Source organism: Salmo salar, chromosome ssa01 (genome assembly GCF_905237065.1).
Source record: "Salmo salar chromosome ssa01, Ssal_v3.1, whole genome shotgun sequence".
Lineage (NCBI taxonomy): Eukaryota > Metazoa > Chordata > Actinopteri > Salmoniformes > Salmonidae > Salmo > Salmo salar.
The window spans coordinates 125,036,529-125,053,813 of NC_059442.1; the positions used below are offsets into that span (position 1 = coordinate 125,036,529).

Below are 17,285 nucleotides of genomic sequence, written 5' to 3' on the forward strand. Positions count from 1 at the left end.
CAGTTAGGATCACCACTTCATTTTAAGAATGTGAAATGTCAGAATAATAGTAGAGATTTATTTCAGCTTTTATTTATTTCATCACATTCCCAGTGGGTCAATAGTTTACATACACTCAATTAGTATTCGGTAGCATTGCCTTTAAATTGTTTAACTTGGGTCAAATGTTTTGGGTATCATTCCACAAGCTTCCAACAATAAGTTGGGTGAATTTTGGCCCATTCCTCCTGACAGAGCTGGTGTAACTGAGTCAGATTTGCAGGCCTCCTTGCTTTTTCAGTTCTGCCCACAAATTTTCTATAGGATTGAGGTCAGGGCTTTGGGATGGCCCCTCCAATACCTTGACTTTGTTGTCCTTAAGGCATTTTGCCACAAGTTTGGAAGTATGTTTGGGTCATTGTCCATTTGGAAGACCCATTTGCGACCAAGCTTTAACTTCCCGACTGATGTCTTGAGATGTTGCTTCAATATATGCACATAATTGTCCTTCCTCATGATGCCATCTATTTTGTGAAGTGCACCAGTCCCTCCTGCAGCAAAGCACCCCCACAACATGATGCTGCCACCCCCCTGCTTCACGGTTGGGATGGTGTTCTTCGGCTTGCAAGCGTCCCCCTTTTTCCTCCAACCGTAACAATGGTCATTATGGCCAAAACAGTTCTATTTTTGTTTCATCAGATGACATTTCTCCAAAAAGTACAATCTTTGTCCCCATGTGCAGTTGCAAACCGTAGTCTGGATTTTTTTATGGTGGTTTTGGAGCAGTGGCTTCTTCCTTGCTGAGTGGCCTTTCAGGTTATGTCGATATAGGACTCGTTTTACTGTGTATATAGATTCTTTTGTACCTGTTTCCTCCAGCATCTTCACAAGGTCCTTTGCCGTTGTTCTGGGATTGATTTGCACTTTTCGCACCAAAGTATGTTAATCTCTAGGAGACAGAACACGTCTCCTTCCTGAGCTGTGTGGTCCCATGGTGTTTATACTTGCGTACTATTGTTTGTACAGATGAACATGGTACCTTTAGGCATTTGGAAATTGCTCCCAAGGATGAACCAGACTTGAGGAGATCTACAATATTTTGTCTGAGGTCCTGGCTGATTTCTTTTGATTTTCCCATGATGTCAAGCAAACAGGCACTGATTTTGAAGGTAGGCCTTGAAATTCATCCACAGGTACACCTCCAATTGACTCAAATTATATCTCTTAGCCTATCAGAAGCTTCTAAAGCCGTGACATAATTTTCTGGATTTTTCCAAGCTGTTTAAAAGGCACAGTCAACTTAGTGTATGTAAACTTCTGACCCACTGGAATTGTGATACAGTGAAATAATCTGTCTGTAAACAATTGTTGGAAAAATTAGTTGTGTGATGCACAAAGTAGATGTCCTAACCGATTTGCCAAAACTATAGTTTGTTAACAAGAAATTTGTGGAGGGGTTGGAAAACGAGTTTTAATGACTCCAACCTAAGTGTATGTAAACTTCCGACTTCAACTGTAATGTTGCACCCAGACAAGGCCCAAATCCCCGTCATTCGTATGAAGAAAATAAGGAAATACAAGGTGCAGAGATCAGGGTGCCTTGTGAGAATTCGTCAGCGAGTGTGTAATCCGCCTTTACTATCCGTTCTATTGGCCAACATGCAATCACTGTAGAATTAACTGGATGAGCTCCTACCAATGGGACATTAAAAACTATAATATCTTATGTTTCACTGAGTCGTGGCTGAACAACGACATGGATAAGTTTGAATCCTCCTACACAGGCTCTGACGCTCGTCGGATGTGGCAGGCCTTGCAAACTATTACGGACTACAAAGGGAAATCCAGCCGCGAGCTGCCCAGGGACGCGAGCCTACCAGACGGGCTAAATGCCTTTTATGCTCGCTTCGAGGCAAGAAACACTGAAGCATGCATGAGAGCACCAGCTGTTCCGGACGACTGTGTGATTATGCTCTCTGTAGCCAATGTGAGCAAGGCCGCGGAGCCAGATGGATTTCCAGGACGTGTACTTAGAGCATCGCGGACCAACTGGCAACTGTCTTCACTGACATTTTCAAACTCTCCCTTACTGAGTCTGTAATACCTACACTACCGGTCAAAAGTTTTAGAACACCTACTCATTCAAGAGTTTTCTTTATTTTGCTATTTTATACATTGTAGAATAATAGTGAAGACATCAAAATGAAGAAATAACACATATGGAATCATGAGGTAACCAAAAAAGTGTTAAACTAAATATATTTTATATTTGAGGATCTTTGCCTTTTGCCTTGATGACAGCTTTGCACACTCTTGGCATTCTCTCAACCAGCTTCACCTGGAATGATTTTCCAACAGTCTTGAAGGAGTTCCCACATGCTAAGCAGTTGTTGGCTGCTTTTCCTTCACTCTGCGGTCCGACTCATCCAAACCATCTCAATTTGGTTGAGGTCAGTTGATTGTGGAAGCCAGGTCATCCCGTGTGGCTCAGTTGGTAGAGCATGGTGTTTGCAATGCCAGGGTTGTGGGTTCGATTCCCACGGGGGACCAGTACGGAAGAAAAACAACTCATGAAATGTATGCATTCACTACTGTAAGTTGCTCTGGATAAGAGCGTCTGCTAAATGACTCAAATGTAAATGATGCAGCACTCCATCACTCTCCTTCTTGGTAAAATAGTCGTTACACAGCCTGGAGGTGTGTTGGATAATTTACCTGTTGAAAAACAAATGATAGTCCCACTAAGCTCAAACCAGATGGGATGGCAGAATGCTGTGGTAGCCATGCTGGTTAATTGTGCCTTGAATTCTAAATAAATCACAGACAGTGTCACCAGCAAAGCACCCCCACACCATAACAGGTATTTTTGGAATTCGTTCCAGTCATTGGCAGCAGAGAACTGGAAGGAAAAGCGGCCAAAGAGGAATAGGCTTTCGGGGTGACACATGAAATATACCTGCTGGAACGAGTGCTATGGGTGGGTGCTGCTATGGTGACCAGTGAGCTGAGATAAGGCAGGGCTTTATCTAGCAAAGACTTATAGATGACCTGGAGCCAGTGGGTCTAGCGCCGAATATGTATCGAGTGCCAGCCGACGAGAGCATACAGGTCGCAGTGGTGGGTAGTATATTACAAGGGCATGTTTGGCAGCATGAGTGAAGGATGCTTTGTTGCGAAATAGGAAGCTGATTCTAGATTTAATTTTGGATTGGAGATGCTTAATGTGAGTCTGGAAGGAGAGTTTAGTCTAACCAGACACCTAGGTATTTGTAATTGTCCACATATTCTAAGTCAGAACCGTCCAGAGTAGTGATGCTGGACCGGCGGGCAGGTGCGGGCAGCGATCGGTTGAAGAGCATGCATTTAGTTTTCCTTGCATTTAACCTCTATGGGCTAGGTGGGACGCAAGCGTCCCACCCGTGGTGCACTCCATCAACAGCAGGTGCATTTCAAGAGCGGCAAATTTGAATCCAAATAAATGTCAAAATTCAAATTTTTCAAACATACAACTATTTTACACCCTTTGAAAGATAAACATCTCCTTAATCTAACCACGTTTTACGATTTCAAAAAGGTTTTACGGCAAAAGCATAAATTTAGAGTATGTTAGGACAGTACATTTACAAGAGTTGTGTGTAATGTTTTGTCAATTCAAAGACAGGGTCACCAAAACCATAAAACCAGCTAAAATGATGCACTAACCTTTTACAATCTCCATCAGATGACACTCCTAGGACATTATGTTAGACAATGCATGCATTTTTAGTTCTATCAAGTTCATATTTATATCCAAAAACAGCGTTTTACTATGGCATTGATGTTGAGGAAATCGTTTCCCTCCAATAACCGGCAGTCAAGTCAGCAACACAAATTAAATAATTAAAATTAGAAAACATTGGTAAAATATTATATTGTCATTTAAAGAATTATAGATTTACATCTCTTGAACGCAATCAACTTGCCAGATTTAAAAATAACCTTACTGGGAAATCACACTTTGCAATAATCTGAGCACTGCGCCCAGAAAAATACGCGTTGCGATACAGACAAGCCGTCATGTTGGGGAGATCTAAAATCGAAAATACTATGTAAATAATCCATTACCTTTGATTCTCTTCATCAGATGTCACTTCCAGGTATCACAGGTCCATAACGAATGTAGTTTTGTTCAAAAAAGCTCATCATTTATGTCCAAAAATCTCCGTCTTGTTGGCACATGATCTAAGCCCGCCGGACTTCACTTCATGAACGAGGGGAAAAAATATATTTCCGTTCGTTCAAACATGTCAAACGTTGTATAGCATAAATCATTAGGGCCTTTTTTAACCAGAACATGAATAATATTCAAGGTGGACGAATGCATTATCTTTTATAACGTATTGGAACGAGGGTACCCAACATGAACTCGCGCGCCAGGTGTCTAATGGGCCATCATCGTTCCATGGCTCTTGTTCGGTCAGATCTCCCTCCAGAAGACTCAAAACACTTTGTAAAGGCTGGTGACATCTAGTGGAAGCAATAGGAAGTGCCAAAATATTCCTCAGCCCCTGTGTTTTTCAATGGCATAGGTTTAAAGGTAATACAACACATCAGGTATCCACTTCCTGTCAGAAAATGTCTCAGGGTTTTGCCTGCCAAATGAGTTCTGTTATACTCAGACACCATTCAAACAGTTTTAGAAACTTTAGAGTGTTTTATATCCATATATAATAAGTATATGCATATTCTAGTTACTGGGTAGGATTAGTAACCAGATTAAATTGGGTACATTTTTTTATCCAGCCGTGCAAATACTGCCCCCTAGCCATAACAGAGCAGTTGGAGGCCACGGAAGGAGAGTTGTATGGCATTGAAGCTCGTCTGGAGGTTTGTTAACAGTGTCCAAAGAAGGGCCAGAAGTGTACAGAATGGTGTCGTTTGCGTAGAGGTGGATCAGAGAATCACCAGCAGCAAGAGCGACATCATTGATGTATACAGAGAAAAGAGTGGGCCCGAGAAATGAACCCTGTGGCACCCCAATAGAGGCTGCCAGAGGTTCGATCAACAGGCCCTCCGATTTGAACTCTGTCTGAGAATTAGTTGGTGAACCAGGCGAGGCAGTCATTTGAGAAACCAAGGCTGTTGAGTCTGCCGATAAGAATGTGGTGCTTGACAGAGTCGGAAGCCTTGGCCAGGTCGATGAATATGGCTGCACAGTATTGTCTTTTATCGATGGCGGTTATGATATCGTTTAGGACCTTGAGCGTGGCTGAGGTGCACCCATGACCAGCTCGGAAACCAGATTGCATAGCGAAGAAGGTACGGTGGGATTCGAAATGGTCGGTGATCTGTTTGTTAACTTGGCTTTCGAAGACCTTAGAAAGGCAGGGTAGGATAGATATAGGTCTGTAACAGTTTGGGTCTAGAGTGTCTCCCCCTTTGAAGCGGGGGATGACCGCGCCAATCTTTGGGGATCTCAGACGATACGAAAGAGAGGTTGAACAGGCTAGTAATATGGGTTGCAACAATTTCGGTGTTTAATTTCAGAAAGAGAGGGTCCAGATTGTCTAGCCATGCTGATTTGTAGGGGTCCAGATTTTGCAACTCTTTCAAAACATCAGCTATCTGGATTTGGGTGAAGGAGAAATGGGGGAGGTTTGGGAAAGTTGCTGTGGGGGGTGCAGGTCTGTTGCCCGGGGTAGGGGTAGCCAGGTGGAAAGCATGGCCAACCGTAGAAAAATGCTTATTGAAATTCTCAATTATTGTGGATTTATCGGTGGTGACAGTGTTTCCTAGCCTCAGTGCAGTGGGCAGCTGGGAGGAGGTGCTCTTATTCTCCATGGACTTTACAGTATCCCTGAACTTTTTGGAGTTTGTGCTACAGGATGCACATTTCTGTTTGAAAAAGCTAGCCTTTGCTTTCCTAACTGCCTGTGTATATTGGTTCCTAACTTCCCTGAAATGTTGCATATCGCGGGGCCTATTCAATGCTAATGCAGTACGCCACAGGATGTTTTTGTGCTGGTCAAGGGCAGTCCGGTCTGGAGTGAACCAAGGGCTATATCTGTTCCTGGTTCAACATTTTTTGAATGGGGCATGCTTATTTAAGATGGTGAGAAAAGCACTTTTAAAGAATAACCAGGTATCCTCTACTTACGGAATGAGGTCAATATCCTTCCAGGATACCCAGGTCAGGTATTAGGGAGCGTTTGACAGTGATGAGGGGTGGTCGTTTGACCACAGACCCATTACGGACGCAGGCATTGAGGCAGTGATCGCTGAGATCCTGGTTGAAGACAGCAGAGGAGTATTTAGAGGGCAGGTTGGTCAGGATGATATCTATGAGGGTGACTGTGTTTACAGATTTGGGGTTTGTGCCTGGTAGGTTCATTGATCATTTGTGTGAGATTGAGGGCATCTAGCTTAGATTGTAGGATGGCCGGGGTGTTAAGCATGTCCCAGTTTAGGTCACCTAACAGTATGAGCTCTGAAGATAGATGGGGGGCAATCAATTCACATATGGTGTCCAGGGCACAGCTGGGGGCAGAAGGTGGTCTATAACAAGCGGCAACGGTGAGAGACTTGCTTCTGGAAAGGTGGAATTTTAGAAGTAGAACCTCAAATTGTTTGGACATAGACCTGGATAGTATGACAGAACTCTGCAGGCTGTCTCTGCAGCAGATTGCAATTCAGCCCCCTTTGGCAGTTCTATCTTGTCGGAAAATGTTATAGTTAGGGATGGAAATTTCTGGATTTTTGGTGGTCTTCCTAAGCCAGGATTCAGACACGGCTAGGATATCCGGGTTGGCAGAGTGTGCTAAATCAGTGAGTAAAACAAACTTAGGGAGGAGGCTTCTAATGTTAACATGCATGAAACCAAGGCTTTTATGGTTACAGAAGTCAACAAATGAGAGCGCCTGGGAAATGGGAGTGGAGCTAGGTGCTGCAGGGTCTGGATTAACCTCTACATCACCAGAGGGACAGAGGAGAAATAGGATAAGGGTACGGCTAAAGGCTATAGGAACTGGTCGTCGTGTGCGTTCGGAACAGAGAATAAAAGGAACAGGTTTCTGGGCGCGGAAGAATAGATTCAAGGCATAATATACAGACAAGTGGAGGTAAACCTAGGCATTGAGTGACGATGAGAGAGGTTTTGTCTCTAGAGACATCATTTAGACCAGGTGAGGTCACCGCATGTGTGGGAGGTGAAACAAATGGGCTAGCTATGGCATATTGAGCAGGGCTGGAGTCTCTACAGGGAAATAAGACAATAATCACTAACCAAAACAGCAATGGACAAGACATATTGACATTAGTGATCATAGGGACCAGTGGGAGGCTAGGTGAGCTGGAGACACGGCGATTCAGACAGCTAGCGGGCCGGGGCTAGCAGAAGGGCCTTAGGGGGGACGTTGCAATGGAAGAAGTCTGTTGTAGCCCCCTCGGACGGTTACGTCGGCAGACCAGTCGTGTTGGATTGGCAGGGCTCCGTGTAGGCAGTAAAAGGGTCCAGGCCAATTGGCAAAATGGGTATTGTAGCCCAAGAAATTGGCTGATGGTCCTCTTTAGCTAACAGTCCGATATGCTCTGGACAGTTAGCGGGCCGCTGCTAGCAGATGGACCTTCAGGGGACGTCACGACGGAGGAGCCTGTTGAAACCCCTCGGGCGGATTTCGTTGTTGATGTGTCTGTTACTTGAACTCTGTGAAGCATTTATTTGGGCTGCAATCTGAGGCTGGTAACTATAATGAACTTATTCTCTGCAGCATAGGTAACTCTGGGTCTTCCATTCCTGTGGCAGTCCTCATGAGAGCCAGTTAGTGCTTGATGGTTTTTGCGATTGCACTTGAAGAAACTTTCAAAATTCTTGAAATGTTCTGTATTGATTGACCTTCATGTCTTAAAGTAATAATGGACTGTTGTTTCTCTTTGCTTATTTGAGCTGTTCTTGCCATAATATGGACTTGGTCTTTTACCAAATAGGGCTATCTTCTGTATATCCCCCTACATTGTCACAACACAACATGATGCTGGTTGAGAGAATGCCAAGTGTGTGCAAATATGTCATCAAGGCAAGGGTGGCTATTTGAAGAATCTCAAATCTATTTTGATTTGTTTAATACTTTTTTTTGTTACTACATGATTCCGTATGTATTATTTCTACTATTATTCTACATGTATGAAATAGTAAAAATAAAGAAAAACTCTTGAATGAGTAGGTGTTCTAAAACTTTTGACCGGTAGTGTACATGTTTCAAGCAGACCACCATAGTCCCTGTGCCTAAGAAAGCGAATGTATTCTGTTTAAATGTCTACCGCCTGGTAGCACTCATGTCGGTAGCCATGAAGTGCTTTGAAGGGCTGGTCATGGCTCACATCAACACCCTCATCCCGTAAACCCTAGACCCAGTCCAATTTGCATACCACCCCAACAGAAACACAGATGACGCAATCTCGATTGCGCTTCACACTGCCCTTTCCCACACTGCCCTTTCCCACAAAAGGAACACCTATGTGAGAATGCTGTTCATTGACTACAGCTTAGCGTTCAACACCATAGTGCCCACAAAGCTCATCACTTAGCTAAGGACCCTGGGATTAAACACCTCCCTCTGAAATTCGATCCTGTACTTCCTGACAGGCCACCCCCAGGTGGTAAGGGTTGGCAACAACACGTCTGCCACGCTGATCCACAACACGGGGGCCCCTCAGGGGTACATGATTAGTCTCCTCCTGTACTCCCTGTTCACCCACAACAGCGTGGTCAAGCACGACTCCTCTCCATCATTAAGTTTGCTGACGACACAACAGTGGTGACACCTAGATGAGACAGCCTATAGGGAGGAGATTAGAGACCTGGCAGTGTAGTGCCAGGACAACAACCTCTTCCTCAACGTGAGCAAGACAAAGGTAATGATCGTGGACTACAGGAAAAGGAGGGCCGAACATGCCCCCATTCACATAGATGGGGCTGTAGTGGTGCGGGTCGAGCATTTCAAGTTCCTTGGTGTCCACATCACCAACAAACTATCATGGTCCAAACACACTAAGAAAGTTGTGAAGAGAACACGACAATTCCTTTTCCCCCTCAGGAGACTGAACATATTTGGCAAAGGTCCCCAGATCCTCAAAACGTTCTACAGCTTCACCATCGAGAGCATCCTGACTGGTTGCATCCTCGCCTGGTATGGCAACTGCTCGGCATCCAACCGCAAGACGCTACAGAGTGTAGTGCATACAGCCCAGTACATCGCTGGAGCCAAGCTTCCTGTCATCCAGGACCTATATACTAGGTGGTGTCAGAGGAAGGCCCCAAAAATGGTCACCAAGTCATAGACTGTTCTCTCTGCTACCGCACGGCGAGCGGTACTGGATCGCCAAGTCTAGGTTGAAAAGGCTCCTTAACAGCTTCTACCCCCAAGCCATAAGACTGCTGAACAATTAATCAAATGGCCACCTGGACTATTTACACTGACCCCCCCCCCATTTGTTTTTACACTGCTGCTACTCAGTTGTGGAAAAAGTAACAAATGGTCATACTTGATACCTTAATAAGATACCTTAATAGAACATGACTCAGGTAAAAGTGAAAGTCACCCAGTAAAATACTACTTGAGTAAAAGTCTAAAAGTGTTTGGTTTTAAGTATTCTTAAATGTCAAAAGTAAATGTAATTCTTAAAATATACTTAAGTATCAAAAGTAAAATGTCAAATTCCTTATATTAAGCAAACCAGATGGGACAATTTGCTTGTTTTTTAAATGTATGGATAGCCAGGGGCACACTTCAAACGAAGCATTTGTGTTTAGTGAGTCTGACAGAAAAGAGACAGTGGGGATGACCAGGGAGGTTTTCTTGATAAATGTGTGAATTAGACCATTTTCCTGTCCTGCTAAGCATTCAAGTACTTTTGGGTGTCAAGGAAAATGTATGGAGTAAAAAGTACATTATTTTCTTTAGGAATGTAGTGAAGTAAAAGTTGTCAAAAATATAAATACTAAAGTATAGATGCCCCCAAAAAACGACTTAAGTAGTACTTTAAAGTATTTTTTACTTATGCATTGTCACTTTACCCTTACCTACATGTACAAATTGCCTCAACTAACATGTACACCTGCACATGGACTCGGTACCGGTACCCCCTGTATATAGCCTTGTTTTTGTTATTTTATTGTGTTACTTTTTCTTTTTTTACTTTAGTTTATTTAGTAAATATTTTCTTAACTCTATTTCTTGAACTGTATTGTTGGTTAAGGGCTTGTACGTAAGCATTTCACGGTAAGGTCTATTCGGCACAGGTGACAAATAAAATTGTATTTCATTTTATTTGATTTAACATGACAGCTGCGTGTTCTAAATACCTCCATTTACATTGAGACCTTCCACTCTTTTAATTTCTTCACATTCACAACAGTAAGTAAGAAGATTGCCATAGCCTACCTGTAAATCATTTGTAATTTACCTTGTATTTTCCTGTTATGGTGAATTAAAGTTGGCTACTCAAAACCTTGTCAGATACGCCTATCATAACATTTTGCTAGCATGTTAGCTAGCTACACTACATGAACGAAAGTATGTGGACACCTGCTCGTTGAACATCTCATTACAAAATCATGGGCGTTAATATGGAGTTTGTCCCCATTTGCTGCTATAACAGCCTCCACTCTTCTGGGAAGGCTTTCCACTATGTTGGAACATTGCTGTGGGGACATTAGTGAGGTTGGGTACTGATGGTGGGAGATTAGGCCTGGCTCGCAGTCAGCGTTCCAATTCACCCCGAAGATGTTTGATGAAGTTGAGGTCAGGGCTCCGTGCAGGCCAGTCAAGTTCTTCCACACCGATCTCAACCAACCATTTCTGTATGGACCTCGCTTTGTTCACGGGGGCATTGTCATGCTAAAGCAGCCAACTTTAATTCACCATAACAGGAAAATACAAGGTAATTATTTACAAATGATTTACAAGAAGGCTATGGCAAGCTTCTTACTTACTGTTGTGAATGTGAAGAAATGAAAACAGTGGGAGGTCTCAATTTAAATGGAGGAATTTAGAACATGCAGCTGTCATGTTAAATGCCGAATAGACCTTACCGTGAAATGCTTACTTACAGTTGAAGTCAAAAGTTTACATACACTTAGGTTGGAGTCATTAAAACTCGTTATTCAACCACTCCACAAATTTCTTGTTAACAAACTATAGTTTTGGCAAGTCGGTTAGGACATCTACTTTGTGCATGACACAACAAATTATTCCAACAATTGTTTACAGATAGATTATTTCACTTATAATTCACTGTATCACAATTCCAGTGGGTCAGAAGTTTACATACACTAAATTGACTCTGCCTTTTAACAGCTTGGAAAATTCCAGAAAATGATGTCATGGCTTTAGAAGTTTCTGATAGGCTAATTGACATAATTTGAGTCAATTGGATGTATTTCAAGGCCTACCTTCAAACTCAGTGCATCTTTACTTGACATCATGGGAAAATCAAAAGAAATCAGCCAAGACCTCAGAAAAAGAATTGTAGCCTGGTTCATCCCAAGCCTGGTTCATCCTTGGGAGCAATTTCCAAACGCCTGAAGGTACCAGGTTCATCAGTACAAACAATAGTACGCAAACATAAACACCATGGGACCTTCTGACTTCAACTGTACAAGCCCTTAACCAACAATACAGATCAAGAAATAGAGCTAAAAAAAATTTGCTAAACAAACTAAAGTAAGAAAAGGGGCCTTCCCTAAACTGTTGCCACAAAGTTGGAAGCATAAAATCGTCTAGAATGTCATTGTATGCTGTAGCGTTAAGATTTCCCTTCACTAGAACTAAGGGGCCAAGCCCGAATCATGAAAAACAGCCACACACCATTATTCCTCCTCCACCAAACTTTACAGTTGGCACTATGCATTGGGGCAGGTAGCGTTCTCCTGGCTTCCGCCAAACCCAGATTCATCTGTCGGACTGCCAGATGGTGAAGTGTGATTCATCACTCCAGAGAATGTGTTTCCACTGCTCCAGAGTCCAATGGCATTACACAACTCCAGCCGATGCCTAGCAATGCGCATGGTGATCTTAGGCTTGTGTGTTGAGACAGAGGACTGGATGTTTCATACACCTCTATATGTGTGCCTATACATTTCGTCAAGACCAACTGTTTCACGTGAGTTTTGCAAACAGGATGGAACTTTAGTAGATAACAGCCTCTTAACTTTGCACTTTGAGGCTGCTTGGTCTGGGAGGCAGGTGCATAGTCTACATTGTAAAGATAGTAAGCCTCAAAACACCATGATTGTGTAATGAAACCATGAAACGTAGTCCATGTAACCTGAGATCTGGTGTTTAGAGGGTGTTTGAATGTAAACCCAATGTACAGTGCATTCAGAAAGTATTCAGACCTCTTGACTTTTTCCAAATTTTGTTATGTTACGGCCTTATTCTAAAATGTATTATTTTAGTTTTTTTTGTCTTCAATCTACATACAATACCCCATAATGACAAAGCTAATGAAACTGAAATATCACATTTACATAAGTATTCAGACCCTTTACACAGCACTTTATTGAAGCACCTTTGGCAGCAATTACAGCCTCGATCTTCTTGGCTACAAGCTTGGCACACCTGTATTTGGGGAGTTTCTCCCATTTTTCTCTGCAGATCCTCTCAAGCGCTGTCAGGTTGGATGGGGAGCATCGCTACACAGCTATTTTCAGATTTCTCCAGTGATGTTTCATCGGGTTCAAGTCCAGGCTCAGGCTGGGCTACTCAAGGACATTCCGAGACTTGTCCCGTAGCCACTCCTGCATTGTCCTGGCTGTGTGCTTAGGGTCATTGTCCTGTTGGAAGGTGAACCTTTGCCCCAGTCTGCAGTCCTGAGTGCTCTGGAGCAGGTTTCCATCAAGGATCTCTCTGTACTTTTCTCCGTTCATCTTTCCCTCGATCCTTACTAGTCTCCCAGTCCCTGCCGCTGAAAAACATCTCCACAGCAAGATGCTGCCAACACCATGCTTCACCGTAGGGATGGTGCCAGGTTTCCTTCAGACTTGATGCTTGGCATTCAGGCTAAAGAGTTCAATCTTGGTTTCATCAGACCATAGAATCTTGTTTCTCATGGTCTGTGAGTCCTTTCGGTACTTTTTGGCAAACTCCAAGCGGGCTATCATGTGCCTTTTACTGAGGAGTGGCTTCCGTCTGGCCACTCTACCATAAAGGCCTGATTGGTGGAGTGCTGCAGAGATGGTTGTCCTTTTGGAAGGTTCTCCCATCTCCACAGAGGAACTGTGGAGCTCTGTCAGAGTGACCATCGGGTTCTTTGTCACCTCCCTGACCAAGGCCCTTCTCCCACGATTGCTCAGTTTGGCCGGATGGCCAGCTCTAGGAAGAGTCTTGGTGGTTCTAAAGTTCTTCCATTTAAGAATGATGGAGGTCACTGTGTTCTTGGGGACCTTCAATGCTGCAGACATTTATTCATATTCTTCCCCAGATCCGTGCCTCGACACAATCCTGTCTCGCAGCATCGTGGCTTGGTTTTTTCTCTGACATGCACAGTTAATTGTGGGACCTTATATAGACCGGTGTGTGCCTTTCCAAATCATGTCCATTCAATTGAATTTACCACAGGTCGACTCCAATCAACTTGTAGAAAAATCTCAAGGATGATCAATGGAAACAGGATGCACCTGAGCTCAATTTCGAGTCTCATAGCAAAGGGTCTGAATACTTATGTAAATAAGATATTTCAGTTTTTTATTTTGCATATATTTGCAAACATTTCTAAAAACCTGTTTTCGCTTCATCGTTATGTGGTAATATATGTAGATTGATGAGGAAAAAATGTATTTAATCCATTTAAGAATAAGGCTGAAACGTAACAAAATGTGGAAAAAGGGAAGGGGTCTGAATACTTTCCGAATGCACTGTAAATGTTATGATATTGGAATTTTACACTCAACCACAAAGAAAAAATAATAATTCTGGGATGAATTGAAATTGACAAAAAACAACCAACATGTACTTAATATAAATAATGCAATTTGTTTTAATGATTTATTAATTTAACCAAAAATGTCACGAATAAATCCAACTTAATATGTTTCTCAAATTGTACTGAAAGTATATTTTATATGAGGATAACCAAAGAGAGAACATTTTGTGATTGAACTAATTAGAGGTCTGGTTTTAATTTTCTTGCACTTCCTATATGTTTTTAGAGGATTGTGGGTAGTACATTTAAAAAATATATATATTTTACACAATGTTATATGTTTAGCACATGGGGATGTGTGAAACTTACTCTTCAGCATGAAGCGTATAGCTAGCTTTTTGTGTGGCGTGTGACTGGAAAGAAGCTTCATTAGGGCGGTCAGGTGCTAGCAAAGCAGAGGTACCGAGTTCGCGCCAGGTATGGGCCAAATCGGGAGGAAGGGGTACTCGCTAAGCAAGCAACGTGACGTCCTTTACATATGCATGTATGAAATAAGAAAAGTATACTTCTTTATTAGCAACTTGTGCCATGATGTGTAATGGATCATGATGAATGGATATCAAAACCGTCAGGCAAAACAAAGTTCAATAAGAAGATGACCCACTCCCACATTTCCAACATTTAATGGTAGAGGCAAATACAGTATCCTGCAATGCTTGCTGCTAAACATCCAGTTACTGCTGGTGGATTGAGCATTGTGCTCAACAGATCCTACCAAAATTGGTTCAACTGGCAAATGCTCAGATACCTTCTTCTGGGGTATTTTCATTGATTTATGTATCTAATTCAGCATTAAACAGAACTTGAAACACCAAAATAGTGTTTTCAACATTTTCCGGTAGTGCTCCCAGTCCCTGGCAAGGTGTTGCACAATACTTGATTAAGTGGTGTACCGACACACTGCGTCATGTTTCAAAACATCTCAGGATGATGTCTTTCAATACTCCAGCAAAGTTAAGGTTTTGTCTCCTTTGCCTTGGTGGCAGCTCAGTTGCCACTAGTTTTGGTGTTTCAAAGCACTTTATTTTAACAGTGTGCTCTCAAGGGTCTATTCACGTCTTTGAGGAGTGGGAGAAATCTTGTACAATGTGATCACTTGTTCGAGTGTTTTTGTCGTCATGGTCACGATGAGGAGTTTAAAGTATGTGGCAATTTTTTTGAGAGCTCTCAAGGTAAAGCAAGGTCATCATAGGTCATGTTTTGCTACTAACTATAGGCATACAGGTTTTCCCCCTCCCTGCATGTCTCATAATAGGCAACACAGGCTTGGGTTTACAATTTACATACTATGGCAGTACATTGGACACATTGACAATGGCTTATCACAGCCGAATCGTTTGTCCTGCACTTGTCCCCTCTAAAGTTAATAAATAAGCTTAAAATAATTGAATATTTTTTTAATACAGACCTTCACTGCATTATGTTGTGCTACTAAATCGCCCAATATACCTATTCTATACACACTCATGGACTGTTTGGTATGTTTTGGTTTGCCTTCAGGGCCTTGATGACGTCACCGGAGAGCCTCTGATTCAGAGAGATGATGACACACCAGAGACCGTCATCAGGAGGCTAAAGGCATACGAGAACCAGACACAACCTGTGCTGGAGTACTACAGGTGCCGTCGAAAACCTGAGCCATATAAACTCAGCAAAAAAAGAAACGTCCTCTCACTGTCAACTGCGTTTATTTTCAGCAAACTTAAATATTTACATGTGTTGTATGAACATAACATGATTCAACAACAGACATAAACTGAACAAGTTCCATAGACATGTTACAAACAGAAATTGAATAATGTGTCCCTGAACAAAGGGGGGGGGGGGGTCAAAATCAGAAGTAACAGTCAATATCTGGTGTATCAGCTGCATTAAGTACTGCAGTGCATCTCCTCCTCATGGACTGCACCAGATTTGCCAGTTCTTGCTGTGAGATGTTACCCCACTCTTCCACCAAGGCACCTGCAAGTTCCCGGACATTTCTGGGGGGAATGACCCTAGACCTCATTCTCCGATCCAACAGGTCCCAGACATGCTCAATGGGATTGAGATCCGGGCTCTTCGCTGGCCATGGCAGAACACTGACATTCCTGTCTTGCAGGAAATCACGCACAGAACAAGCAGTATGGCTGGTGGCATTGTCATGCTGGAGGGTCATGTCAGGATGAGCCTGCAGGAAGGGTACCACATGAGGGAGAAGGATGTCTTCCCTGTAACGCACAGCGTTGAGATTGCCTGCAATGACAACAAGCTCAGTCCGATGATGCTGTGACACACCGCCCCAGACCATGACAGACCCTCCACCTCCAAATCAATCCTGCTCAAGAGTACAGGCCTCGGTGTAACGCTCATTCCTTCGCCGATTAACGCAAATCCGACCATCACCCCTGGTAAGACAAAACTGCGACTCGTCAGTGAAGAGCACTTTTTGCCAGTCCGGTCTGGTCCAGCGACGGTGGGTTTGTGCCCATAGGCGACGTTGTTGCCGGTGATGTCTGGTGAAGACCTGCCTTACAACAGTCCTACAAGCCCTCAGTCCAGCCTCTCTCAGCCTATTGCGGACAGTCTGAGCACTGATGGAGGGATTGTGCGTTCCTGGTGTAACTCGGGCAGTTGTTGTTGCCATCCTGTACCTGTTCAGATGTACCGATCCTGTGCAGGTGTTGTTACACGTGGTCTGCCACTGCGAGGACGATCAGCTGTCTGTCCTGTCTGCCTGTAGCGCTGTCTTAGGCGTCTCACAGTACGGACATTGCAATGTTCCACAGGTGCATGTTCATTAATTGTTTATGGTTCATTGAACAAGCATGGGAAACAGTGTTTAAACGCTTTACAATGAAGATCTGTGAAGTGATTTGGATTTTTACAAATTATCTTTGAAAGACAGGGTCCTGAAAAAGGGACATTTCTTTTTTTTGCTGAGATATATATATATATATATTTATATATTTTTTATATATATATATATATATATTTATATATATTTATATATTTTTTATATATATTTATATATATATATATTATTTATATATATTTATATATTTTTTATATATATATATATTTTTTATATTTATATATATATTTTTTATATATATATATATTTTTTATATATACACACACACACACACACACACACACACACTTGAAGTCAGAAGTTTACATACACCTTAGCCAAGTATATTTAAACTCAGTTTTTCACAATTCCTGACATTTAATCCTAGTAAATATTGCCAGTTTTAGGTCAGTTAGGATCACCACTTCATTTTAAGAATGTGAAATGTCAAAATAATAGTAGAGAATTATTTATTTCAGCTTTTACTTCTTTCATCACATTCCCAGTGGGTCAG

General features: G+C 42.5%; 1 protein-coding gene across 2 annotated transcripts in view; it reads left to right on the forward strand.

Annotated features, from left to right (window-relative positions):
• Window positions 1–17,285, forward strand: part of ak3 (adenylate kinase 3) — a 54,960-nt gene that overhangs the window by 19,748 nt on the left and 17,927 nt on the right. For both annotated transcript variants that reach the window (XM_014125544.2, XM_014125536.2), the window contains exon 4: window positions 15,439–15,557. In XM_014125544.2, coding sequence (XP_013981019.1) covers window positions 15,439–15,557 — 119 coding nt within the window. The remainder of the gene's footprint in view (window positions 1–15,438; window positions 15,558–17,285) is intronic.